The sequence below is a fragment of the Pezoporus flaviventris genome, unplaced genomic scaffold (genome assembly GCF_033815535.1).
Source record: "Pezoporus flaviventris isolate CSIRO_AGI_PZ_B2104156 unplaced genomic scaffold, CSIRO_AGI_Pfla_v1 ptg000007l, whole genome shotgun sequence".
In the NCBI taxonomy this organism is placed as follows: Eukaryota; Metazoa; Chordata; class Aves; order Psittaciformes; family Psittacidae; genus Pezoporus; species Pezoporus flaviventris.
The window spans coordinates 6,605,786-6,632,191 of NW_026892555.1; the positions used below are offsets into that span (position 1 = coordinate 6,605,786).

Here is a 26,406-nt window from a genome sequence, read left to right on the forward strand (position 1 = left end):
GGGGTTGGTTTTTGCCCTCCTGCATCAGCCTTCCACTCTCTTTAAGAGATATCATAAAATCATAAGGTGGTTTGGGTTGGAAAGGACCTTAAGATCATCTGCTTTCAACCCCCCTGCCATGGGCAGGGACACCTCACAGCAGATCGTGTCCAACCTGTCCTTGAACACTGCTGGGAATGGAGCATTTACTACTACTCTGGGCAGCCTATTCCAGTGCCTCACCACCCTCACAGTAAAGAACTTCTTCCTTAGACCTAACCTGAACTTCCCTGTGTAAGTTTGATCCCCTCACCCCTTGTCCTGATCAGATCAGTTACTGTATTTTCAGTCGTGTGAACTTTGTGTTTTTCAGATTGGAAGATCTCCAGAATCTTAAAAGATGCCTTTATGAAGATGGGGCTTGTTTTCTACAGACAGCTTTGTCATCTTGGACTGGAGATTGAGATTACCTTGACAGAAGAAGGACCCAGTTTAGGAATTGGAAGTTTTTTCAGAATAACAAGGAGACATGTAGAGGTAGCCAAAAAATATTTACAGTAACTTGTTTTAATAGCTTGTAATTAAGTATCTCCAAAGGATATTCGATTATAGAGATTCAGCAGGTTTAAGATGCAACTCATTATTGCTGTGCACAGTATAGTTCTAATTTCATAATTTCAGCTATTTACCTTTCTCTTTTGGTCCTTTTTACAAAAAAAAGGAATTTTTGCATCATTCAGGATAAAGATCTACACTGAAAGCAGGTTTTATCTGGGGATAGTTTCTTGGAGATAGAATAAAACCACTATGAAGTGGTTTGGATTGGAAGGGACCTTAAACCTCATTCAGTTCCAGCCCCCTGCCATGAGCAGGGACACCTTCCACTAGAGCAGGTTGCTCCAAGTCCCGTCCAACCTGGCCTTGAACACTGCCAGGGATGGGGCAGCCACAGCTTCTCTGGGCAACCTGTGCCAGCGCCTCAGCACCCTCACAGAGAAGAACAACTGCCTTTTATCTAATCTAAATCTTCTCTCAGTTTAAAGCCATTCCTTCTTGTCCTATCCCTACGTGTCCCTGTAAACAGTCCCTCGCCACATTTCTTGTAGGCCCCGTTAGGCACTGGGAGATGCTCTGAGGTCTCCCCTTAAGGAGCCTTTTCTTCTCCAGGCTGAACAAGCCCAACTCTCTCAGTCTATCTCCATAGTAGAGGTGCTCCAGTCCTCTGATCATCTTTGTGGTATCCTCTGGTCTTGTACAAGCAGGTACACATCCTTCTTAGCTTGGAGGGCCCAGAGTTACATTAGATTCAATCTCTTCTGTTGCTTTAGAATTCACAGGCAGGTTTAAAAACTCCTTCTACCTCTTGCACTAAAGTTGCTGGTTGTGCTGTGTATGTGTTAGTGATACAGAGAAGCAGAGTGTCCTTCCTTAACATACCCAGGAAATGCAGTGATAAAACCACTGATGTATGCTTCCTCCTCCATCATCATTCATTTGCATTGTTAACTTCCAGTGCTGCAGTGTTGCAGTCTGGGTATTTGAAGCTCACCACAACATAGAGTCAATATTCAAAGCAGTAACACAGATGTGAAAATCACTGCGTGACTCAAGTGCTATTGGAGATGATGTGGGTTGGATTATGTATGAGCTGTGAGATATGGTCCTTAAAATGTAATGTTGATTCAGGCACACTCTGCCCCATGGCAAATAGCTTATTTTGTTCTTTGTGATCTCTGAGAAAGTGGAATAAAAGTACTTACAAATGATAAGGGTAGTTTAAAATGTATAAAAATGGTGAAAGCTGAAGCACTTGATATTTCAGTGTTGAATGAATTTCTTGGAACGTTTAGTTTAGAAATAAACTGTCTCGAGAACAGAAGTTGTTCTCTGCTCCCCAGCCTGTATCTTCCACCAAAGTAGAAGGGGTCAGGGGAAGGACCTCAGTACAAAATCTGTTCTGGCTGCTTAACTATAGTATCAAAGTAATGGAATTGTATAAATAGTTTGGTATAATTACATTACTGTAAGGTAAAAAGGGGAAGAATCCATTAAAAACAAACGTCTGGATTTATATCAAGGTTTTTATACTTAGGAGGAGTTTGGGGGAGGGAGAAAAGAGCAGAGTGAGAGCACATCAATTCACGTAGCATTAGTCTTTAAACAGACTATTGTATGCTATCATAGCTAAACATCTATTTAAGTACTAGAAAGCTGGTGAAGGCTGGTTGTTGACTTCCATTGGGAAGTTCTTCCTGCTGCTTTGGGAATCTGTGCACTTCAATCCTTTTATATTTAGGATTTAATGTTTAATTTTTAATTCTTTTCTGGTCAATAATGTAGGACTTAAAAAAATTCATAGCAACAGTGAGCATCTGTCTTCCTCTGTCAGTTCCAGTTGCTTTTTTGCTTGCATCAGGCATCTGTGGCTCAACTGCTTTGACTGATGGATGGATGGACTGATTGACAAGACCTTGACTCCAAGCACACGCACATGAGATGCATGCAGAGGCAGACTCCTTTGACTCCATTTACATTTAACTATTATTGTGTGACAGCTGAAGCTTCAAAATCATAGAATCACAGACTGGTTTGGATTGGAAGGGACCTTAAACCTCATTCAGTTCCAGCCCCCTGCCATGAGCAGGGACACCTTCCACTAGAGCAGGTTGCTCCAAGCCCCATCCCACCTGGCCTGGAGCACTGCCAGGGATGGGGCAGCCACAGCTTCTCTGGGCACCCTGTGCCAGTGCCTCAGCACCCTCACAGGGAAGAACTTCTTCCTGATGTCCAATTTAAATTTACTCTCTTTGTTTTCTTTTAAAGCCATTCCCCCTTGCCCTGACCCTACATACCCCTATAAAAAGTCCCTCACCACATTTCTTGTAGGCCCCCTTTAGGTACTGGAAGATGCTCTAAAGTCTCCCGTAAGCCTTCTCCAGGGTGAACAAATGCAGCTCCCTCAGTCTGTCTTCATATGGGAGGAGCTCAAGCCCTCGAAGCATCCTCATGGCCTCCTCTGGACTTGTTCCAACAGTTCCATGTCCTTCTTATGTTGAGGATACCAGAACTGCACACAGTGCTCCCAGTGGGATCTCACAAGAGCAGAGTAGAGGGGTAGGATCACTCCTTTGACTTGCCGGTCACACTCAGTGTCCTGGGATGCATCAAAAGGTTGTGTTTTGGGCTCAAGTGAACACTGAAGTTGGCTCATGTTCAGTTTCTCATCTGCCAACGCCCCCAAGTCCTTCTCTGCAGGGCTGCTCTTGGAGTCAGTGAGTTGTAATGGTCAAGCTTGTGGTGGACAGAGGATGTCTTAAGATGAGTGGAGAAGAGAAAGAAACAGTTTGGCTGCTTGCCTCCTCACCCTCTTCCTTTCTCCTTCCTCCCCTGATTTTTCTTGTCTTGTTGAACTCTGCTCCATGTGCTTGTGGAAGGTGCAGTAAAAGTTGTATGTGACCAGTAAAATAGTGCTTGAGGGAATATTGCAGTAAATCTCTGTGGCTTTGATTTGGAATTTGCGGATGAACACAAACTTAAGGTTTCATTACAGTGTCCCTTTCTCAGCTTTAAAACTCTTCTGTTCTTCTGGAGTATTGACAGCTGAAGGAACAGCTCCTGGGTGGGTCATCATACGTTGCTCTTGGAAAATGACAAATAGGAACATATTCTGTGTCAGAAGGACTTTAGGTAATCTTAGAGTTCCTTCATATTCTATGGGTGGAGTTAGGGGGGGATTTCATGCTTCAGAGAATGGAATCTTTATTGCTTTTAAGAAAAACAGTTAAGGCATTAGAAGCCAGCACTCAATATTCCTGTCTGTGATGATGTTAGGATAACTCCTATTTTCAGTGCTTTCAAGCTTTACAGAAATGAGAGGGCAGTGACTTGAACAAAGGCAGGAGATGCTGCCTGCTTATGTTGAAAAGGTGGTAAAATAGCTGAAGATGCTTCTTAATAAATATACAGCTTCGATTTTAACAGGCCTCTTATAGAAGTTGTATCTTTCAAGCATGTAGTTGTACAAAGTGATCTGTAATGGCTCTGCCTTTAAGACCACATTTGGAACTGAAAATTTCAACTCCTTTGACAGAAGTGGAATCATTGTGTAAGATGCTCTGTATTTGTAGTTAACAGTTCGATAAAGCAGAAAGAGATTTCGTTGTCATGTATTGCCTATTTTGTGATGATTTACGTGTTAAAAGGAGGCTGTGGAGAGTTTATTTTCTTTGGGCAGATGACATTGAAGTAACCTTCATTATTCCTTAAGAAGTAAGTGTTAAAGGAAAGCAGTATAAGAAATGGTTCATTGCAACTTAATGCTCAGCAGCCTAATTAGTCAAATACCATGTGCCTACCTCTGCATGAAACAGCCTATTTCTGTCCAATGTCAAATAGGAATTTCCAGGTTTGGAGCAGCCTGAAGAGGCCTTTGTTGCAAATGACCACTGGCTTTTTAACTGTTTATTCCCAGAACTAATGAAGGTCAGTGTGGTATCCATAGTGACTGCATGCAGGTCCCTCCTTAATCTCTGTATGCTGCTGTGACAACAAGTCAGTTACTACCGACAAGCTCTCGTTTTGAGAAGAAATGTTTATCTCAAAACGGGATGTGAATGGGTTTCTGTAACAGAAATCCTGAATAATGTCATCTTTCTCCACTTTTAAACTCCTTGTCATAGATTCTTCTTTTATGAATTGCGTGAATAGACCTACCCCCTCACACACCCTTCCCTGGAACAAGCAACCTTAAATTGCATTTAACCTGGCAGTAGAAAACTCTTTACATGCAAAATTCTTCCCTTTTTGAAGGGATAAAGCCTGCTAAATGGGAATATATCAACTGCTTTCAGCTCTTTTAGTAAAAGGAAAATGTTGCACTATAAAGTACAAAATGAAGGCATATAAGTATTATGTGAACGTGATCAACTCACAAATCAAATGAAAGATGGGGGAGACTTGAACAACAGCAGGAGCAGCGCAGGAGGCCTTTGAATTTTGGCTTTTGGATTACTTCTGTGCACAGCAGTGTGGAATTTGTGCAGTAACTTAGGGAAATGCACTTCATGAGTTACTTTGGTTTAAATTATTTCCCCACTTAAGTGTTATACATTATAAATATCAACTATTAATAATATCAAGGTTCTTTTAACTTGGTGGAACTAGCTTGTTGCAGAACAGGATGCAGTCTCATGGGTGTTCTGACAGGATCTTGTTGAAGATGGGGGAGTAAAATGGTTCCATCCTGATGTTGTTGTGGTTTTCCCTCCCACCCTGTCACTCTCCTTTAGTATATACTTGTATACTAAAGTATATACCCAAAGAGAAGTGGCTGTATTCCTTGGCTGTAAGAGAGCTTTAAACTGATGAGGTAGGATTCTGACACTGAAAGTAAATACCTTCAGAAATCTGTCAAATTTCTGTTTCTGATACACACATATATATGATATATAAATAAATAACTTTATTATGCACATGGCTTGTTTTGCTTCTGTCTTTAACTTTGCATATAGCTTTATTAAATAATATCAATGATTCTGAAAGGATGGCTATGTGTAGAGTTCAGGGAATGTTCAAAGTGGAAGTCCACTTATTTCTGAGAGCTCCAGGAACGCGGGTATTATAGGAAAGTGAAGTCAATGGATCAATGAAAAAACTCACTACTATTTTTATATTTTAATGTATAATGGAAATTCATATTAATGAATAAATATATAATAATAGAAATATAAGCCTAAAGATATCTTAATATATGTTTAAAATCTGAGAATTTGTATTCTAGGTGTTGCACTTAGAAACTTTGTTAATCTAATGAGACTAGAACTGTGTTACTGAATGTGAAAATAAGGTTTTCTTCAGCATTAGCTGGACAGTGATTGTTGGAATGTTCTGGAAGCACGGCTTAAGTCTTCTCTTCCTTTCTCTCCCCTCCTCTAAAGGTGACAGCTGCTCTGCACTGTTGGATGGCTGCTGTGGTGTGTAGTAGCCTGGTGTTGTAAACATCCCCGACTGGAAGCTGTACCAGCTCTAGCTTTCAGTCAGATGTTTGCTGCACCTGGCTATTCCTGGGCAACGTCAGAAGGAAAACCTGTCAGGAATACCTGTGTGCACATACATATATATCCAACACTGTTTCTATGGACACAGTTGAATTGCCTTCACATGAATCATGATTCTGTGCATTAACCGGATTGTTATTAATAGTGTAGGTGTGATTTGTTGAAACCTGGAGATACAAAGCTGCTGTCTGTGTGTCACTCAGAACAGTTCACTGCACTATGAGATGAGCTTCGCTGAGACATAACGGGAAGTGGTGGTTCATTTCTTGTACAGTTATCTGTAAACTTGCTTTATGAATTGTCTGTCTTAGCTTCTGTTAAATTTCCTCTTAGGACAAATTGTTAGGAATGCTGTCAGACACTTAAGCAGGCATTTTACCTGAGATGCCTTAGGTTTTGTTGTTAGGGTTTTTCCTGGAATTCCACATTCTGAGTCTCCTTATGACTGGGTGAGTCTCATTGTTTGTGAGCTGGATGTAACCCAAGGCCAAAATGAAGGTTAAAACCTGACAGCACAGTATGTATTTTTGCACTGACAGTACATAGAGTAAACTGTTTTGCCATATGGTCATCTTGGCCTGTGCTGCCCCCATCCATGTCACTGTGAAGGTTTACTTGTCAGATAAATAACAGCTTTTGAAAGCACTTCTCCAGAACTAACTCTTCAATGATTCCAAACCAGCCTAAAGTAATAATGTCAAGGATACAGATACTTAGAAAAGTGAAAGATTTTCTCTTTGATTTATCAGAATTAGAATTCTTTGGAGTTCTTAGCCCTGGGAAAGCAGTCAGTGAATGACCAGATCTCAACCAAGGACAGCCATATAGTACAAAATGTAGTTTGTTTCTGAAATCTGGGTGTCCTGTCTGGTGCCATAGAATATGTGTGGTGACAGAAGGTGGTAAACTTACTGATGCTTTCATTGCTAGTATCTCTGCAGAGATTTGTCTTTAATGCAGCTTGCAACTTAATACAGGCTCAGTTAAAATCACATTTTAAATACGATCTGTTTGGTTTGATGTCATGTAGATGTATTTATAAAAAGGACTTTGAAGCAGAATCTACAGATCTTGATTTCTTTTACAAAAGAAATAAAAGTGCTGGTAGTTGTTTTCCAAGCCTTCCTTGCTGTAAATATTTAGCATTCCGAGTTCTGTATAGTACTTGGTCTTAGAAGAAAGGAAGCATTCTCTGTTAACAAACTTCTCTGATCAAAGTAAACATGTTATCTCATGATGAATCTAGTAGCCATTTTGGTCAGTGCTGTCTTGGCCTTTCCACATGCCAGCTAACTCTTGTTTTTTAAGCTTGGTTCACGTGCAGTCTGTCAGTACAGTCCTGTGGAATTTTACTACTGTGTACGTTTATGTTGTACTAGAACCTAATACATGTACTCAGCCACGTCTGCACATGGAAACAAACGGAAGTGGCTTATACGTATCTGCAGGAAATAAAGAGATGTAAAAACCAACACTGCCTTCTTGTTTGAGGGGTTTTTTTTGTCAAGTATTTGAAATACAAGGATCTGTCTTTTTCTGTACATGAAATAGAAGTACTGAACGTGTCTCACACATGGCTGTTGTTTGCAGCTGAAGAAGGTGGGTCTCTTAAAGTGTTGCTCAAGTGCATGTTTATGTCATAATTCCAGGTGAGCTCGCATTTGGGATTGATGGAGGGGACAACGGGAATTTGGCACACTTGTGCTGTTCTGGGGGGGAGGAGGAGCTGGAGTAGCAGACACAGAACTGGGCAGCTGTAAGTGTAACGGTCAGTTTGGGAATGGAAGAGGCAGATTTGACACATCACTGATGATCAGAAGTTCCTTGTCTTGTTAACCTGATGAAGCCTGTGCCTGTTCCTCACATTAGAGTCCTGGATCAGTTTCTGATGTTGTTGCAATGCACTGATTTCAAAGCAGAGCAAAATTCCTGAAGGAAAACAGGGTTGGTGGTGCAGAGGCCCAGGAATTGTGGTGGGCACACAGGTAGTTACTAACTGGATGGCTGTTGCATGCTGTCTACACAGGTACAACCTACAGTTACCTTGGCAAATGGAAGGAGTACTAGGGATCCTAGTCCCCTCCATACTAGGGAGGAGTACAGAGGTCCTCACTTGCTGAGCCAGTGCCATGCCTGTGAAGAGCAGGGTTTGGGGTCTGGAGTGGTTTCCCTATGGAAACAGGCCCCTGTGGGGCCTGTGGTTTCCCTCTAAGTGGCTTTTTATGTCCTCTCGAAAGTAATGCTTCAAAGTTCTCGATGCCTTCCTCGTGGCCTCTGAAGCCCTGATCCCCTTCTGTGAACCCACAGCTGTGTGCAGCAGAGATGGTTGAGTTAATGTTTTCTGCATACAAAGAACAACTGTTCAACATTCAGAGGCTTTCCCCCTCCTCTGCCCATGAAGTAATCACCATCTGTGGTTCCTGCTCCCCAGAAACGCTGCACAGCACCTGTGCAGACAAGAGCTTTGTGAAGGCTGAGGCCGCGTGAATTCACTGAAGTGTTCTGTCGTGGATTCCTAAGATCTTGTTTGAGACTGAACATTCATTTAAATATACCTGAGCAATCTTAAGATGTTGAAGCTGAACGAACTTGTCTCTTGCTGTTGTAATGAGTTGTGTTGCTGAGTAGCTAAATCCATGTGGAGGAAAATTAGAAAGAAATAATAGGGATACCTTGCAAATGTTCTGGAGGAGGAGTGGGAATTTAGTGTAAGAAAACACAACCAAATGTAGAACAAGAACCGTGGAATTCAGCATATGAAGGAAACCTGAAATGTTCGCCATCATTGAGATTTATTTCTGCATATGAAGTTTGAGGGGGACATCTGAGGACTTACCCAGATCTCCCAGATGCGTTCTGGTTTGAGTTCCAGTTATGATTTGGAGATTCCTGGAAGGTATCTACTTGGAGCATCAAGGGCCTTGGCAGGGAAGTGCAACAGAATGCTGCTGTCCATGGGCTGTGAGAAGCAAGCTCCCGTTTTCCTTCTGGTATCACTGCAGCATTAGAGGCTGTTCACAGTCTTACTGTGTTCTGATATTCAAAAGGTTAAAAGTATGTTCCAACTTCCTAGGGCTCGTAAGGCTCAATGAGTGTTGCACGTGCCTTACAAGTTGGTGCAAACTGCAGCACTATGTTGAGGTATGTCTGCAGATTCATTTTTGGATGCCTTGAAAGCCAAGGCTGTATTTATATTGTTAATTAATGTCTTAATACTCAAATTATGACTTATATTGGCTGTATACAGGTATATTTATTGTGCAGCTGTCTTTAACTGATGAAATCTTTCTAATTGCAAATTGTGATAATATGTCTTAGCTTGGAAAGTAACTTCTGATACCCTGATGCCAGAGAAATAATCTGTAATCTTATACAGAATATTCAGTTCTCAATTGCAGCAGTGATTTATTGCTTGGTACCTACTTGCTCATTGTTAAAGAGAAATAGATATATTGTGTAATGCTAAAAATAACCCAGCAGCAACAAACCAACAGATCATTAAAGTTGCCCTTTATATCGAACAAACTGAGAAACATCTGGGAAAACGAACAGGAGAACAAGGAAGGAGATGAGCATAGAATCATAGAATGGTTTGGGTTGGAAAGGATCTTAAGATCGTCCAGTTCCAACCCCCTGCCATGGGCAGGGACACCTCACGCTAAACCATGTCACTCAAGGCTCTGTCCAGCCTGGCCTTGAACACCACCAGGAATGGAGCACTTACCACTTGTTTGGGCAGCCTGTACCCCCAAGGGCTCAGGACCCAACTTCCAGCCTTTGCACCCACCAAACACCCCTGTGTATGTGGGACAAGAGCTGTGCATGTGGGAGCTCTCCTGGGATCTGTCTGTGGGAAGAAGCTTCTGTGGGCTTTGCTCAGGGCTTTCTCAGGGTGGGTGGACCTGACACACATTGTGCTGTAGATGATTAAAGAGATTAAGTCCTAATCCCATGGCACCAGTGACAGCATAAACCAGTTCTAGCCATCTTAGTTGATGTTTTTTAGGGGTTCTGTGTATGTGGTGAATAAGGGCATAGTTAAAACCACTTAAAACTTCCACAACATTCTATAGTAGTTGAGTTTGAATAGGAAGGACTCAACTGATGCTGGAGTCTGTTCAGCCAGTTCAGGAACATGGACATTTGGGGTTTACCAATGAGGGAAGAGCAGCCCCTGAACGTGTCCTTGAAGGAGAGGAAAGCCCAACCCATGGATGGCGCATGGGATGAAGGAAATGCAGTTTATGTCAGTCCGGATCGCTGGCTGGCTGATAACATCTCTTTCTCAGCAGAGGAATAATTTCCTCTAAACAACATGGCTTTATCTTAAAAATCTGCCATCTTAATAAAGCAAAAAATGATCTTTCCAAACTTTACACAAGCCTTATCGTTTTCTGAGAGGAAAATGGGAGGTGGCAGGGATGAAAGATGCTCTGTGAACCGAACTGTGTTACTGAAGGTTATGGAAAACATGCTGAAAATGTGTACATGAAGTGCAGAGCTCAGTGCATTTATTTAACACAGACATTTCCCCAAATATTAATAAATCAGCTGAACTGACTAACCAGTTAAACTGACTTTCTACTAATCTGATAGGGAATGTGTTCTATTAATGATTTTAAGGTGTTTCACAATGAAAGTCTAAGGAATTTGTAAGTCAGCGATGTCTCCTTAACCTGGATTCCAATTTAGTAGTAAGAGTCAACAGGAATCATAGAATCATGGAATAGTTAGGGTTGGAAAGGACCTTAACATCATGCAGTTCCAACCCCCCTGCCATGGGCAGGGACCCCTCACACTCAACCATGTTACCCAATGCTCTGTCCAACCTGGCCTTGAACACCGCCAGGGATGGAGCATTCACAACTTCTGCGGGCAACCCATTCCAGTGCCTCATCACCCTAACAGTAAAGAACTTCCTCCTTATATCTAATCTAGACTTCCCCTGTTTCAGTTTTAACCCGTTCCCCCTTGTCCTATCACTACAGTCGCTAAGGAAGAGTCCCTCCCCAGCATCCTTATATGCCCTCTTCAGATACTGAAGGGGGGTTATGTTATAATATATAGGGGAGAATGTTATAGCTTCTGCTTCCTACCTGCAGAGGAGATGGAACATGTACCCAGGAATCCCCCCTCTCTGCTCATTCCTGGTGAGGGCTCCCCTGGAGTGCTGTGCCTGGTTCTGGGCTCCCTGGTACAAGAGAGACGTGGAGCTCCTGGACAAAGCCCATTGAAGGGGTGCGGGAATGATAAAAGGTCTGGAGCATCTCTCCTATGAGGAAAGGCTGAGGAAGCTGGGACTGTTCAGCCTGAAGAAGAAAAGGCTCAGTGGGGGTCTGATCGATGTCTATATATATCTGAGGATGGGGCCAGAATCTTCTCAGTGCTGCCAGGAAATAGGATGAGAGGCAAAGGGCATGAAGTAAAACACAAGAAGTTCCACCTGAACATGAGTAAGAACTTTACTGTAAGCACTGCAATTGGTTGCCTAGAGAAGCTGTGGAGTCTCCTTCCCTGGAGATATTCAAGAGCCATCTGGACACAATCCTGAGCAATGTGTTCTGGGTGACCCTGCCTGGGCTGATGGACCCTGATGGATTCCTCCCTCAACCATTCCATGATTCTGCAATTTCTACTTTTGGTTAATATACTTGCTCCCTATTTCCAATAATGTGAGAAATTCCTGTTTTCTGCAAGGGAGTTATGCTTAAGTGGGATTTATACTCATTAGCGTATTACGTATGCAATCAAAACTATTGAAGCCAGTTTAAGCTCCAGGACTGGACTTTTTGTTTTGTCTCAACTGCTTGGGATGACATTAAAACGCAGAGACATCTTGAGTTTTGCTGCATTTTGCTGTATGAACTTTCTTTTCTGATCTCAATGCCTAAATATCCCAATACATGCAATGTGAGCTGCTAGAGAGGCAGAGGCAGTATGATACGAACATTTCCCATGATTTCATAGAATCTAAGAATCACATCATCCAGTTCCATCCCCCTGTCATGGCCAGAGACACCTCCCATTAGACCATGTTGCCCAAGGCTCTGGCCAGCCTGGCTTTGAACACTGCCAGGGATGGAGCATTTCAGTTGTACCTTGTACTTTATATTGAGCTTTGGGTCCAAAACTGGCTCCGGATTTATTTCCTATGTCAGAACACGTTAAAGTGCTTTTAGCTAAATGGAAACAAGATACTGATGTTCCCATATGGAGTTGATCAGGAGCAGCTAAGGAAGGTTTTAACTACTGGAATACATACTTTCAAATGCTACTGCTGCCATTCATGCTCTGGCATTATTTGTTTATTGAAATGAGCTGAAGTTTTCAAACTCTGCTTCGTATTCTGCTGCCTGGTATTGGATTTCTGGAAGTGTGGACTCATCTTCATCTCTTATGGAGAACAGGAAAACTTCACAGAGCATAAGAATCAACTTCTTGAGATTATGAGTAAAAAAGATACTAAAACTATGAAATAGAATTGGGTGACAATATCCCATTTACAAATAATTTTCTAATTTGCAAGGATTATAAAGTAATCAGGTGCTTAAGTAGCCTCGAAAATAGTATTTCCCAAAGTCAGCATGCTACAAGAAGGTTTTGCCTTCTGCCACTTGAAGTGTGTGGTGTTCTTATGATTTTTATCACAGGGATATAACAGAATATTAAGCAAAAGGAAACATTCTGAGTATTGTTTTATCACGCTTGGTTTTAGATACACGACATGTACACTGTGACCCAGACCTGCTCAATGGACTGGTGAACAAGAGACAGCAGGAAAAGTTGCTCCTAATTTATTCTTAGTGTTACAAGAACACTTTAACTTTTTGCAAGGATTTTAAGTGCTTTGTAGGAACAGTTTAAATTGCACCCTTGGTAACCTTAATTCCTAAGAAACGTTTTTGCTAGTTGAACTTTTGTTGGCCATTACAATAGAGTTGACAGGGAGAGAACAAGTAATGGAATAAAACTTCATTTCTTCAAGATACGTAAGAATCACTTCTGGCCATACTAGAAACTGATTTTTCTGAACCAAAAATGGGATGTGATTTTATTTAAATGTATTAAATATAAGGAGAGTAAAAGTAAAAAAGAAACTGGTACCAGAGTGGTAATCTCTGCTTGGCCATTTCTTTTAAACTAAGATACTTACAAATGGTAACAAGGCATAAACCTCCCCCTACCCCCAAAAAAGCTTCATGCCCAAACTGAATCTCCATGTTTATCTTCTAGTAAATCATGACATGACAACATACACAAGCAGCCTATCTGTATAATGTCATATATTCACTGCCACTGTCCTGAGCACAGCTGGTGTTTGGAGTTGCTCCTCCTGAGCATCTGTTAAAAATGAACTCATCATCCTTACAAACCTTCATTAAAACTCTCTTTTTGTGAACGAGGACAACACTCTCTGCAGACTCCATGGCCATGTTATAGCTCGCCCATGGACTACTGATGGTGCTGCTTCCATCCAGGAGTACAGGGACAGGAGAATGGCTACAGCATTACACGTATTTTGTGAGAGACAACTCGAGATAGGTTGTGTAGGGATCTGTATGGGCTTGTAGATGGTGGAAGGAAAAGTTGAGTTTCTGCAGTTCCAAGCTGATTACTGGGGGAAGGAAGGATGGAAGTGTGTGTCAGAGAGGCAAAGAAGTGGGTGGGAGAGACAAAAGATAGGCCAGAAAGGGTGACAGACCTTCCCTACCAGACTGGTAGCTTTTAGGTAGGCATCAGCCCTTTCTGGGGGGAAAGGGAGATAGGGTGATATTGTCAAGCCTTCCCCAGAGCCATAGACGGCAGGCTTCAGTCTGCCCTCATGGGCAAAATACCTCTCTCTGTGCTCCTGCAAAGATAGGGAGAAGAAGCTTTCCTGGGACTCAGGGAGAGGACTGAAATGCTTATTTCTGTGTGAATGGGCATGTGGAGGTGTCAGGTCCACTGCCCTGACCAAAGCCCACAGAATCTTCTCCCCACAAACAGATCCCAGAAGAGCTCCCATGTGCACAGCTCTTGTCCCACACACCTGGTGGTGTTCGGTGGGTGCAGGGGCAGGAAGTTGGGTCCTGAGCCCATGGGGGTACATGACCACATCTGACCACAGCTCAGATCCCACCAGGGCAGCAATGGAGCCCCTTGGGCACCATTTGGAGTCGCTCCTCCCCAGAGTAGTGGGGGCTGCAGTTGGGGACTCTCCCCTAGGGTCAGGACATCATCCAAGGGAGCTCCTCGAGGTTGAGCCCTCCCTTTTAGGTGAGTGAGTGTGCATTTAGGATCATTGACCATAAAGTTTAAGAGTCAGCAGCGTAGTGATGAACCTGTGTGACATCCCCAATGTATAGTTAATGTTGGTTGGGCTTTAGTAGAGTTTGAACAATAAGTTTCATTGAGCATCAATTTACTGGTTCTGTGACAGGAGGTTTGCGCTGTGCCAAGCTCTGACCTTTCACTGACAGCTTCAGTACTGAAGCTCTTGTAGACATAGGAACTGCTAGTTATGTGAAGTGTCTGCTGGTTCTCAGATAAATTTCCTCCAGTGCATCCAGATATTGGGATATTGGAAAATCTTAACAGCACTGAACTTCCCTGAATTCTTCTTTGAGTTGCAGTATTTCTGCTAGAAAAATACCTAAGTGAGGACACACTAAACTAATGGCTTCCAATGCCTTGATCTCAGTGATAGCTCACAGCTACCAATGAGATCTGATGGTTGACGTTATAGCAGAATTGTAGTGCTGACTGGAGAGCATTTAATCAATGCATAAGTTGTTGTGAGTGAGGGCCAGATTCTGACTCCACTGAATTCCATTACACCCGGTTGACTTCACTGATTTCTAACATATCTTCTTCTGGCTTTCATGAACATGAACGAGATTATAAGCAGGCTTCACTTATGGTTTGGAATATATCAGTTGATAATAAATATGAGCAAATGTAAGCAGTCAGGTAAAGCACATGAAGTGTACACGATACATAAGTGGGTTTAATCATAAACAGGTTTTGCTAAATTGACAGCTATGACAGGGATGACTGATTTATCAGCTTCCCTGTTACAAACATGAAAACTGAACTCCTGTATGCTTTTTAGATATCTAAGTAATAGTGTTTGTTATAAAAAAAACAAACCCCCAAACCCTTGATGTGATGTACTAATGCGAGTAGACTGAGCAGATGGTTTTTAGAGCCTGCACTTCACATATTATGCAACTGTGCTGAGAAAGAGAAGTGAGGCAGAAAGAAACACAGCTAAACCTTCAAAGCCTGATTTATCACTCCTTGCTAAAATAACATGGAAAATGACCCAAAGAACACTCCAAAAATAGAGGAAATATTCAAGTGTTTAAGCTACAAAACTTTGTTTCTTTTACCCTCCAATTTGAGCAGTTATTTCATTTGAGCCCTGGAGTTAGAAATTAAACACACTCGACACATTTTTATCAGGGAGGAGAGGGAATGAAAATCATTCCTAGACCTGGAAAACCCTGGTAGCATAGCTAAGAGAATGATCCCAGATAGTGCATGCAGCTGCTTGGTTTTGAGGTATTACAGAGTGAAACCTGAAGATACTAGCTTAAACTGAAGAAGTAATAAAAAAGGGATATTCAAACAGCTCATACCGATTAAGGAGTTTAACTGGAGCCTCTGTCAGTCCTCGTAGATGGAGTTAAGTCTCTTATGCAGGCTTCAAAATTCAGTGTTGTTACTGTTACGTTTAGTAGTTGGAGTATCCAAAAACTGAGCAATGTTTGTGATTTTAGGAAAACTTATAAAACTATTAATTTTCCTTAAAACATTTTTGTGGTGTAATCTATCACCTGCAAAATTCAGCTGTAAGAGAGAAGGAAGAAGGGGGTTTTAGTTTAAGTACCCACAAACACTGTGCAATGCATGCATTTTCCTCCTTGTAAGGAGCAAAGAACAAAGAGGTGGCAATGGGGCTTTTTGCCAGCCAAGCAGTATTACCCTGAAAAAAGGACTTTATTTGCAGCTTCTCTCTTTTTAAGTATTTTTTTCCTGTCATCAATATTTACTGTGTCAAAGACTGAATTATCAGGCTGTAATAATTGTGGAAGTTGCAATGTAACATGCAAAGACTAATGAGCAAATCAATGATATTGGTATCACAGAAGTTGGGTACCTTAACTCTTTTTACCTTGTTTCCAAAGTAGGCATTTGCTCCTTTACAGTGGTGGTTAGATGGTCACAGCAATCTTACCATTCTCCTTTTGCAGTCAGTGGGAAAGCCTGTACGCTTCTAAAGGCTCTGTAGAGTTTAGCTGTATGTTAGCATACTTATCCACACAGTCAGGAGAGGAAAGTAGAATTGTAGAACAACTCAAGGTGGAAGGGACTCATAGGGATCATCAAGTCCAAGTCAAGGCCAGGTTGGACGGAGTCTTGGGTGACATTATCTAGTGTGTGGTGTCTCTGGCCATGGCATGGGGTTGGAACTGCATGACGCTTCCAACTGCAAGGTCCCTTCCAACCCAAACCATTCTATGATTTAATGGCATGCTAATCTTGCAGAAAACTGATGAAAATTAAGAATAGCAGCCTGCTGAAGCCAAACATATGATACAATGTCTAATCAAACCAAAATCAGAGAAATCATGTAGGAACGGTCAGATCTGTGCAGTCTGCAGTTTGGGTATATCATGTTTGTCAAATTCCTCCTGTACAGTTAATAAATCAAACCCAGCATGATTGGTGGTTTTCCCTCTCTGCTCCACCATCCTATTAATAGCTCACTGTTCAGTGAGAGCTGTGGCAACTTTCCCAGCAGGAATATTGGCACAAAGATGTCTGTCTCCTACACCTGTCTTTGTGCCTTTCTCATTAGCACTGCCTCTCAGTGGTACTGAGAATAAGCTATTCATACTATGAATTTACTAGTTCTATTCAGGATATATTTCCTCTTTCCCTGCACTACAATAAAGGTGAAGACAATGAAATCAGGGTGCTGTTTGGATGTTGCACTATCTTTCCTATACACCATCACAAATATAAATAACCTATTTTATCAGTGCTACATTTTATGCAGCTTCGGGGAAAGTTTGCTTTCTCACGTGTGTTTCTCTCTCAGTCCAGCTGTGCGGTGTTCATTTTGTACCAGAGTGAAGAAACAACATCACGTTTCATTTTAACTTTCGGTTATTTAACATAAGTTTTTATCTCATGGGAGCCTCTGTAAGAAAGCCCCAATCAAAAACTCCTTAAAAGAACAAGGAAAAGCACCGTTTAAATCTGCACAGTGTTCCAGCTGTGCTGCTGTCTCCAGAGAGTCTGACATCACGTAGCAAAGGAAAAACATGCCGCACAGTTGGAATAGAATTAAACAGTATGAACCTGCAAGCAAGAATGTGATTAATACAGGGTATTTCCAAGTCTTGTGGTGATTATATTGCTACACTGAGAATGTGTTTATTAGAAGCATTTTCAGTATGTATTTTTACTGAAGATAAGTTTTAAATGAACTGTGCAGTGTAATCAGTATCAATAGGCTCTACAATCCTGAGATGGCAAGAATTATGGCAAGCCTTATCCTAAGCTCTGGAAAGGTTTCTAAGTGTGCAGTTTGCACTGCCCCATTTTTATTAGCATTTTCATTATAAAGTTGTTACTGGAAGCATAAAGTTAATGTTCTGTAACAGGAAAACAGCAGCTGTGCAGTCCTAACCACAGAACCCCACATGAAACGTAGCAGATAAAAATAATAAGCACATAGAGTTACCCCAGATACTGGGGAAGAAAAAATAGGCATTTACACTAAAGCAATGACAACTTTTCTTTTTTAAAGCATAAAACTAGTGCAAAACGACCTCCTATAATTTCTGAGTATTTACCTCCTTTGCATTTCAAAGCAGGAAATCAGCTTGAGTTGATTTCCCTTTGAAATCAATGGGGAAATAAAAGCGAGGTAAAAAATCTGTGCTGAAGAGCTTTGAAAATTCCTTTTAAATCTGTGTCATGGTGGACTGGCTTTCGCCATGCAGATAATCAAAGTGACAGCATAAACAGCAGTATTATTCACAAGAAGGTGGAGATAAATTAACTTTAAACACCTAATATTGTTGTTTAATATTGTGCTTTGAGCTCCTCTTTGGAAGAATCCCATGTTTTTATTCATTTTTTTTTATTTTAACTTCAATTATATACCTTATGTACCCTAATTAGACATTTAAAATATATTGAGAATATTCTTCTTCATGTCCTCTCCCAGAATCTATCTTATAAGGGCACTGTTGAATACCTCCACAGCTGTAAATATGGCTAGAATTTTCTTAGTGGAAAACCAGTTTAGAAATCCCAGGAAGAACTAATGAATTGCTCAACAAACTTCAGCCTTTGCTCTCATTAAACAGTGGTGCTTTAGTTTTAAAAATAATGAAACACAATCTCTATGTGGTAATCCATGTTCACCCAGATCTCTGGGTTAGAGCTGTGGCAGGGGTGTTGTAACCACATCATTTTTAAGGTCCCTTCCAACCTAAATCCCTGTATGATTCTATGAGGAACTGACATCTCTCTTCATGGATTCCAACTCCAAAAGCAGGCTGAAGCCCTCTTCAATGCTTAACTGGATCTGTATATGAACTTTGCATTCCCTAGCACACTGTAGGGTTTTGCTTTGTTGTTGTTGTGGCGGTGTTCTTATTCTATTATTAGTATAATATGAGAGTCAGTTAAGGAGCAGTCAGCTGATGTTGGCTAGACATGGAGGCTAGAACAAGGAACTACTTGGATTGAGGAAAGGGAACTGGTGGCTGCATTTGATAAACACTTGTGCATGAAGGAGCTTATCTTCAAGTGGCTGGACAGAAGTTGCGGTGAAAGACAGGACCTGGGAAGAGCCTTTGAGGAAAATGGAACAGATATTCATGTGAATGAAACTGGGAGCTAGAAGGCAGCAAGAGGTCAGACAACGAGATACAAAGGAGAGAGAAGGACGCATGGGTGGAGTGGGCCTTGAATTTAGTCAATGAGGAAACTGGAACAGGCAGATCAATAACCAGCCCAGGACCAGATTCCCTCTTGAGGCGAGGGCTGTTCTCTACTTTGAGCTGGCACTTCCACCTGATGCTACTGACCCTGTTAGCTGAATCAGCTGGGTGTGCAATGCAGCACCACTCAAGCTGGTGACGAGTTACATGGTGGACATCATGTTCCGTGGTGGCACATGATGGAATTTCTGGAAGAACTTGATGGTGTTTTTGTTGAAGCTGTGGAAATTGTTATTCAGAGTTGTACAAACCTTGCTTTAACGTGGTTCTGTGAACAGGGCAGGCACCTCAGCAGCTTCTGCTCCTGTCCTTCTCATCTGACCTCTGGCCGACAGAGCTCCCAGAACATTTGGACTGGGTCAGATGCCAAAGATCAGAGATTCCAGCTCTGTTTTTTTTTGGTAAACACCCAGCCTTTATTAATACGGCCTTTTACACAGGCTTGTGACCTTGCCAAGCATAACTATATGCAACAACTGTATGTAGAAAGTAACAAACCGCAAGTCCTGTTGATGCTCAACCAGTGCATCTAACCAGTGCATCAACCACTGCATTTTCTGTGAGAGAGATTTGGGACAAGCACTTTTCTTGGCAGGAGAATCTACACTACTTGCTGCAATAAGACTTGGTGACTCAAGGACCAGAGCATGTTCCTACAGTGCCAAGGTAGGATGAATATTGCTCATGTCCTAAAAAGAGCACAATCCCTTCATTTCACAGGTGGCAAATGCCTGAGCATGAATGTGCCTTCCCTTTTACGGCTTATAGTAGAAAAAATGGTAGATGCAAGATTGAGCAGGGCTGGGAAGAGGGGCAAAAAGGGACACTAGGAGTCTAGAAGGTGAAGAGGGCAAGTCAAGACAGTGAACCAAAGACAAGGACAGATTCCTAAATGCTGCTTCTCAGCAGCTTGGAATATCCACACATGACTCTGCTATGATGTGGCTCTATCATTCAGGTCAGTGAAGACAAATGAAGTTGCTCTCGCTCTCGTGAGACCTCACCTGGAGTATTGTGTGCAGTTCTGGTGTCCTCAACATAAAAAGGACATGGAACTGTTGGAACAAGTCCAGAGGAGGCCACAAGGATGATCAGGGGACTGGAGCACCTCCCGTATGAAGATAGGCTGGGAAAGTTGGGGCTGTTCAGCCTGGAGAAGAGAAGGCTGTGTGGAGACCTCATAGCAGCCTTCCAGTATCTGAAGGGGGCCTATAAGGATGCTGGGGAGGGACTCTTCATTAGAGACTGTAGTGATAGGACAAGGGGTAACAGGTTAAAACTTAAACAGGGGAAGTTTAGATTGGGTAAAAGGAAGAAGTTCTTTACTGTGAGGGTGGTGAGGCACTGGAATGGGTTGCCCAGGGAAGTTGTAAATGCTCCATCCCTGGCAGTGCTCAAGGCCAGGTTGGACAGAGCCTTGGGTGACATGGTTTAGTGTGAGGTGTCCCTGCCCATGGCAGGGGGGTTGGAAGTGGATGATATTAAGGTCCTTTCCAACACAACCCAATCTATGTTTCTGTGGTTCTATAGTGGGGTGAACACTGGTAGATTCAGCTGTACAGCTGCTCAGTCAGTCTTTCTGCTGGGGCCTAAGGCTGAGGCTGGCTCTGGCCAAGCCTCCTCCCGCATCTGTAGCAACTAATGCAGCAAAACTCAGTGTAAGACTGCTCAATATGCTGCAAGCAGCAGCACAGACCATGACATCAGACAGGAGAGGTGACTGTTTTAACACACAAATGATTTCACTTCCTCACACTTGCCCTTCCACATTCATAACCACCAAGCATGTTCAGGCAGGCTGGGTGGAATTGTGGTGACACGGGGAACAAGGGACACAAGCAACTGAGTCCCCATCATCATGTCTCCTGACTGTTCCTTGACTGGCAAGCTTGGTGTGTCTTTTGTGCCACTTAGGAGCCGACAGTAATTTTCATCTACTGTGTGTTCAACTTACCCCACGCTGAGAGTCACTGACAACACTGCTGAGCTCCTGTTGCGCCTCCTCTGTCTGCCCTCTGCTTTCCTGACCTGGACATCTTGGGGAGCCACACGTAGTCAGGCCATGGTGTCAATGAACAAATGCCCTTCTTCAGTTCCTTCTGTTCCCAATGCTTATGCTTCCCTTCACAATGATCTTAACACTTGTTAGAAATCTCCATGCTCCCACCCTGCAAGCCTGAACTGCAGCTTCCCATGGGTCCCAGTGAGTTAAGTAACAGGGACCCGTTTTCTTTTGGCTGCAGGCCTATAGTTTGTTCTCCGTCTTCTATATCTGATCTTTACTGTGAGGGTGGTGAGGCACTGGAACAGGTTGCCCAAAGACGTGGTAAATGCAGTGTTCAAGGCCAAGGTGGGACAGAGCCTTGGGTGACACGGTCTGGTATGAGGTGTCCCTGCCCATGGCAGGGGGCTGGAACTTGATGATCTTAAAGTCCTTTCCAACTCTAACCCTGATTCTATGACGACAGAGAGGGCTCAGTCCCAGAGCAGTGTGGAATGTGAACTGGGGTTCTGGAGCCTGTATTTATGATATGAATCATCATATAGATATTTTCTAGATTTAAAACTGTTTATGGGACTAATATATATGTTTTGTGACCTTCTGCTGTGGCTGATTTTCACTGGTCACAATGAGATATAAGCACTAATGCTTTTATAAGCTATTTCTCAGCTATTCTGTATGCATTATTTCCAACAGGAAATTATTCAGGTTCATTACTGTAATCAATACTGAAATGAATTCCCGTTTTGACTATTTTTACTCTTCACACGTAACTGAGTACCTCTGCAGCATGACAAAAATATTATAACACTGTTAATGTTCAGGAAGGATAATGAGATTCCTACACAATAACAGACATTATGGGATTTAATACTGAATTCATTAATACCGAATACATTAAATACTTGTGATGATTTGAGTGATAAAACTGGTATTTGGTGGTTGTTAGCGTAGAAACAAAACAGAACAGGAGGCACAAGCGTGTCTTCCAGTGTTCCAGAGCCACCAGTTGTGCTCTGCCATGGAAGCTCCTGTCTTCAAGCTCCCATTAAGAAAATCTGAAGAAATTATTTATACTCAAATTCATAATGCAGAAGCTGCATCAAAACAATGTGATTCACCAGACTCCAAGGCAAACATTAAAACTTCTGAACCAGTCACAGTTTTAAGCATGAGGCTAAATACCCGTCTGAACTAGAAGCTTCCAGTGCTCATTTATGAGTTTGTAATGGTGTAAACTGTGTTTTTTTTCCCCAAGCTTGTCCAGTTATCTAGTAAATACGACGTATCAGGTTCATTAAGACACTTTTAATTTACTGGGGGTAAATTAACCCGACTTTGTTACCGAAGGGCTGTATCAGTGCAAGCAGTGCAAGTCCCATCCTCCTCCGGGTCCGGGGTACGGCTGAGGCTGCTCCGGGAACGGCGAATTCACCCCAGCAGAGCGACCCTCGGGACCACCGCAGCCTGATGGGTGAGCGGGAGGACACCGCCCTTGTCCCCATGTGCCTACAGCCCCCATCCCGTGTATCCCTCAGGAATTACCTCAGGACACCCGGAAGCGCGAAACGCGCCTCTGACAGACACCGCGCGCGCACGATGCTGCCGCCGCTGCCGCCACCCCGCAGGCGCCGCACGCGCACGCCCCGCCCTCACGCTCGCCGTACGCCGCCGCGGCGGAAGAAGGCGCCGTGTCGGACGCGGCAGATTCGCCATAACCCGCCGTTCACCCAGCCGGGTCCCCGCCGCCGCACCGAGTCGCATAAGCCTTTATTCACCAAAGCGGGAGGCCCGCGGGACCCCGGCACGCTGCCGTGGACAGCGGACTTTGTTTTTACGCTTCCCCTTTCCGCGCCTCTCGGCTCTGGGCCAGTTCCCCCCCCCCCCGGGCGCCGCCGCTTCCCCGCCGCCGTCATGGAGGCTACGGCCGCAGGTGAGCGGGGCGGCTCGGGGCCCGCGGAGCGCGCACGGATCCTTCTGCAGCGCGGCCTCCGCTGACAGTGAGGGACGGGGGGAGGGAAGTAGTTCCGGCGGCCGTCTGTCGTCACGCTGCATCCGCACGAAAAGTAGTTCCCTCACCCGCGGGTGGGTGTGCTCGCGAACCACAACCGTGTTCGTCGCTTCTGGGTTGCCCGGGGAGTGTAGAGCCGCCTTTACCCGCGGGCCCAAGCAGGGGAAAACCCCATAGCGCGGGCCGTGGGATCCGTGTGCGTGTGGGGCCGCGGTCAAGGGCTCCGAGTGGTGCCCTGAGGTCCTGAGGAGGAGTCGGGGAGCACCTGACAAGGAGCAGCTGCCGGCTGTTGTTTGAATTGGAGTAAGGCACGTTTGGGTTTAAAACACTCGTGGTTTTCTTTAGCAGCTTGTGTAGCTTTAGCTCGGTTTATCTGCAGAAGGGAGACAGCGAGTTAAAGTCAGACGTTTCCATTGCATTGTTATCGCAGTCCTTTATCTGCCTTGTATTGGCCTGACTCGCACAGGGATTACTGTGTAAGTAGAACTACCTTGATAGCCACAGTAACGCTGTGTACGTGCTCTCTGCATTTCACAGTCCCTACCTGTTCGTTGAAGTACAGGTTTGTGAAGCGCTGTTGCAATGATTCAACTCACCGTGTATGTTCAAATGTAGCTTTTGGTCCTGGCTCCCTGAGATGACATTTTAATATTCAGAATTTTAAGTTTTATTTAGGGCTGCCCTATCGAGTATTTGCAATTAGTTTACAACTCAAACAGGGTTTTGTGCCAAAGCAAATGGCACTATCGGAATAACTTCTATGTGAAGAGAATGTCTAACAGGTGCTGTGTTATTTAAGTACTATTATAAAAGCATTCCAGGACTGTTTTATATTCCCTGATGTAACTTTAAATGAGAATTTAATTCTCTTGCTGCTATCGCTACTAATAAGTTTGTATTAATTCAGTTTATCGTAATGAAAAGTGTTCTGAGGGTCATTGAATCCGGCACTGTCGTGAGTATCCAGTATATTTGGGCCTGCAACTACTGACCTGTATTCAACTTCAAATGCATTTCTCTTATGTGTGCTTCCAAAATCAGGTTTGAAGTGTTTCAACCAGGGTATGATGGAATCATAGATTGGTCAGGGTTAGAAAGGACCTTAAGATCATCCAGTTCCGACCCCCTTGCCATGGACAGGGGCACCTCACACTAGACCATGTTGGTCAAGGCTCTTCCTAGCCTGGCCTTGAACACTGACAGGGATGGGGCACTTACCACTTCTTTGGGCAACCTGTTCCAGTGCATCACCACCCTTACAGTAAAGAACTTCTTCCTTATATCTAACCTGAGAGTCTCCTGTTTAAGTTTGATCCCATTACCCCTTGTATCCAGAAGTCGGTGGCTGATCATGCAGTACGCGCTTATTCTGCGTGAGGTTCTGAGTATTTTCAGCGCCTCTGGTAGTGCGGTTGAGAGTATGATAGTGTACGAGTGTATTTTAGTGGTAGCTTCAGCAATGGTGCATTTAGCCACATGAGGGCGATCTTAGAACATCAGAAAAGACAACATCTCTGCACATCTATTACGGCTTTTTTAATTATGGAAAAGCTCCCTTGTTTATATGTTTGATAAACTGGTTATTCTAAACTGCCGCAAATGACTTAATTTTTTAGTTATTAGAGTGTAGTTTTTAATCCGGTTCTGAATTTTGTATATTCTAGCCAATGTAAAGTTAAGTGTCCTCTTTTGAAGAACTTCATGTAACTCTTCCCAGTAGCATTTGTAAAGCTAAAAGAAAAACAGTACATATGCTTTTATTTGCCTTCATTAGTTAAGCTTCTGTAGGTTTAAAAGCAAGTTTCTTTTGACAAATCTAGTAGCAGACTAGTTAAATAAAATACGTTTGGTTGTAGTAAGAGCGTGAGGACACAAATCGGATAAGAGCCTTGCGCCCTTTTCCTGTTGGGGTGGCTGTTTGCTCATGTGGCAGGGGGCGAGTTCTGGTTTCTGGTCATATCTTAGACAAGTCTGAAGCCAGTCGATGTAACCTGGATGCTCAGTCTTCCAGTAACTGAAATTAACGCTCTAAAATTGGTTTACCAGAAGGCAGAACTCTAGCTTGTTACTAGTCTGTTTGTCTAACTCTGTATTGGAGATAATGATGCCTTTATGTCAAATACTTGGAGATTTTCAGAGGTACTGTGTGATGTTGGTGAAATATTAGTGTTTGAATGTTGGAGTGGCTGACCTATGGTAAAGTATGCACTATGTAATGCTTCTACTGCAACTTAAGGCTGTGTGGAGACCTCACAGCATCCTTCCAGTATCTGAAGGGGGCCCACAGGGATGCTGGAGAGGGACTCTTCATCAGGGACTGTAGTGACAGGACAAGGAGAATGGGTTTAGACTTGAACAGAGGAAGTTTAGATTGGATATAAGGCAGAAGTTCTTTACTGTGAGGGTGGTGAGGCACTGGAATGGGTTGCCATGGATGTTGTGAATGCTCCATCCCTGACAGTGTTCAAGACCAGGTTGGATGAAGCCTTGGGTAACAGTGTCTAGTGTGAGGTGTCCCTGCCTATGGCAGGGGGTTGGAAGTGGATGATGTTAAGGTCCTTTCCAACCCTAGCTATTCTGTGATTCTTAAAAGTACCAATATGTGGATCTTAATTTTGTGGCATGCCTGATGTGTGTCTCTAGCAGTGCCTCCTGATGGATGTCCAAATAGGCAAGTGTAAGGACAGGACAAGCCCACACTGGTATTTGTCCAGAATACTCCAGGTCTTCTTCTGGGCTTCTAGAACCCCAACCAGAGTCTCTCCACTTCCTAGTTCTTGATGGACTTTTCTTCCAAGGATTTTTAACATCAAGCAGACCTTTAGCCCCCTAACCTTTACCTGCAGAACTGTGTTCTTTCATGTTCTCTGCTTCTCCCAGTGCAGCAGCAGGAAGAGATCAGCTGTAAAGCAGTCAGAGATCAGCTAAAAATGCAGAGAGTGATTTTAGAGAGATAATTTGCTGTGGTCTCCATGACACACATGATTTCATAGTTCTTCATTTTATGCTTTGCCTTTTTTTGCAGAAAAATGCTAATTTATATAACTGTTTCTTGTATGGAATTGTACTCTGGTTTTCATTGTCCTTATTGTTGGACCTTTTAAGGATTTTAGTGGTAGTAATAGTAATTCAGTTTAGATGGAGTTTTTTTTTCAAGTTAGAGGAACAGTACCCACAGATGTAAGCCCAGTATGGACTTCTCTCCTGGCTTTTATAGACATTTGTGTTACAGGACCATTTGTTTTCTAGGACTGTTTATTACAACTGTAAGGTTTGGGGTTTGAGTAGTGCAGTTCTTAACTTTGTTTTGAGGCTCTTGTTAAAGTGTTTGCCAGAATTGTGAGATCTTGCATA

General features: G+C 43.1%; 1 protein-coding gene and 1 long non-coding RNA gene across 4 annotated transcripts in view; both read left to right on the forward strand.

Moving 5' to 3' along the window:
- The first annotated feature begins 501 nt into the window (after positions 1-501).
- LOC133266482 (uncharacterized) overlaps positions 502-26,406 on the forward strand; it is a 530,354-nt gene continuing 504,449 nt past the window's right edge. The window contains exons 1-2 of the long non-coding RNA XR_009742421.1: positions 502-516; positions 5,916-6,826. This is a non-coding gene — a long non-coding RNA (uncharacterized LOC133266482). The remainder of the gene's footprint in view (positions 517-5,915; positions 6,827-26,406) is intronic.
- ZFAT (zinc finger and AT-hook domain containing) overlaps positions 22,691-26,406 on the forward strand; it is a 529,595-nt gene continuing 525,879 nt past the window's right edge. For 2 of the 3 annotated variants that reach the window (XR_009742419.1, XM_061447688.1), the window contains exon 1: positions 22,817-22,974. Coding sequence is in view for 1 of the 3 variants with exons in the window: in XM_061447688.1 (XP_061303672.1) it covers positions 22,956-22,974 (19 nt within the window). In the remaining 2 variants the exon portion in view is untranslated. Of the gene's footprint in view, positions 23,042-26,406 lie in introns of all 3 variants that reach the window. The other variant, XM_061447690.1, reaches the window with a different exon arrangement.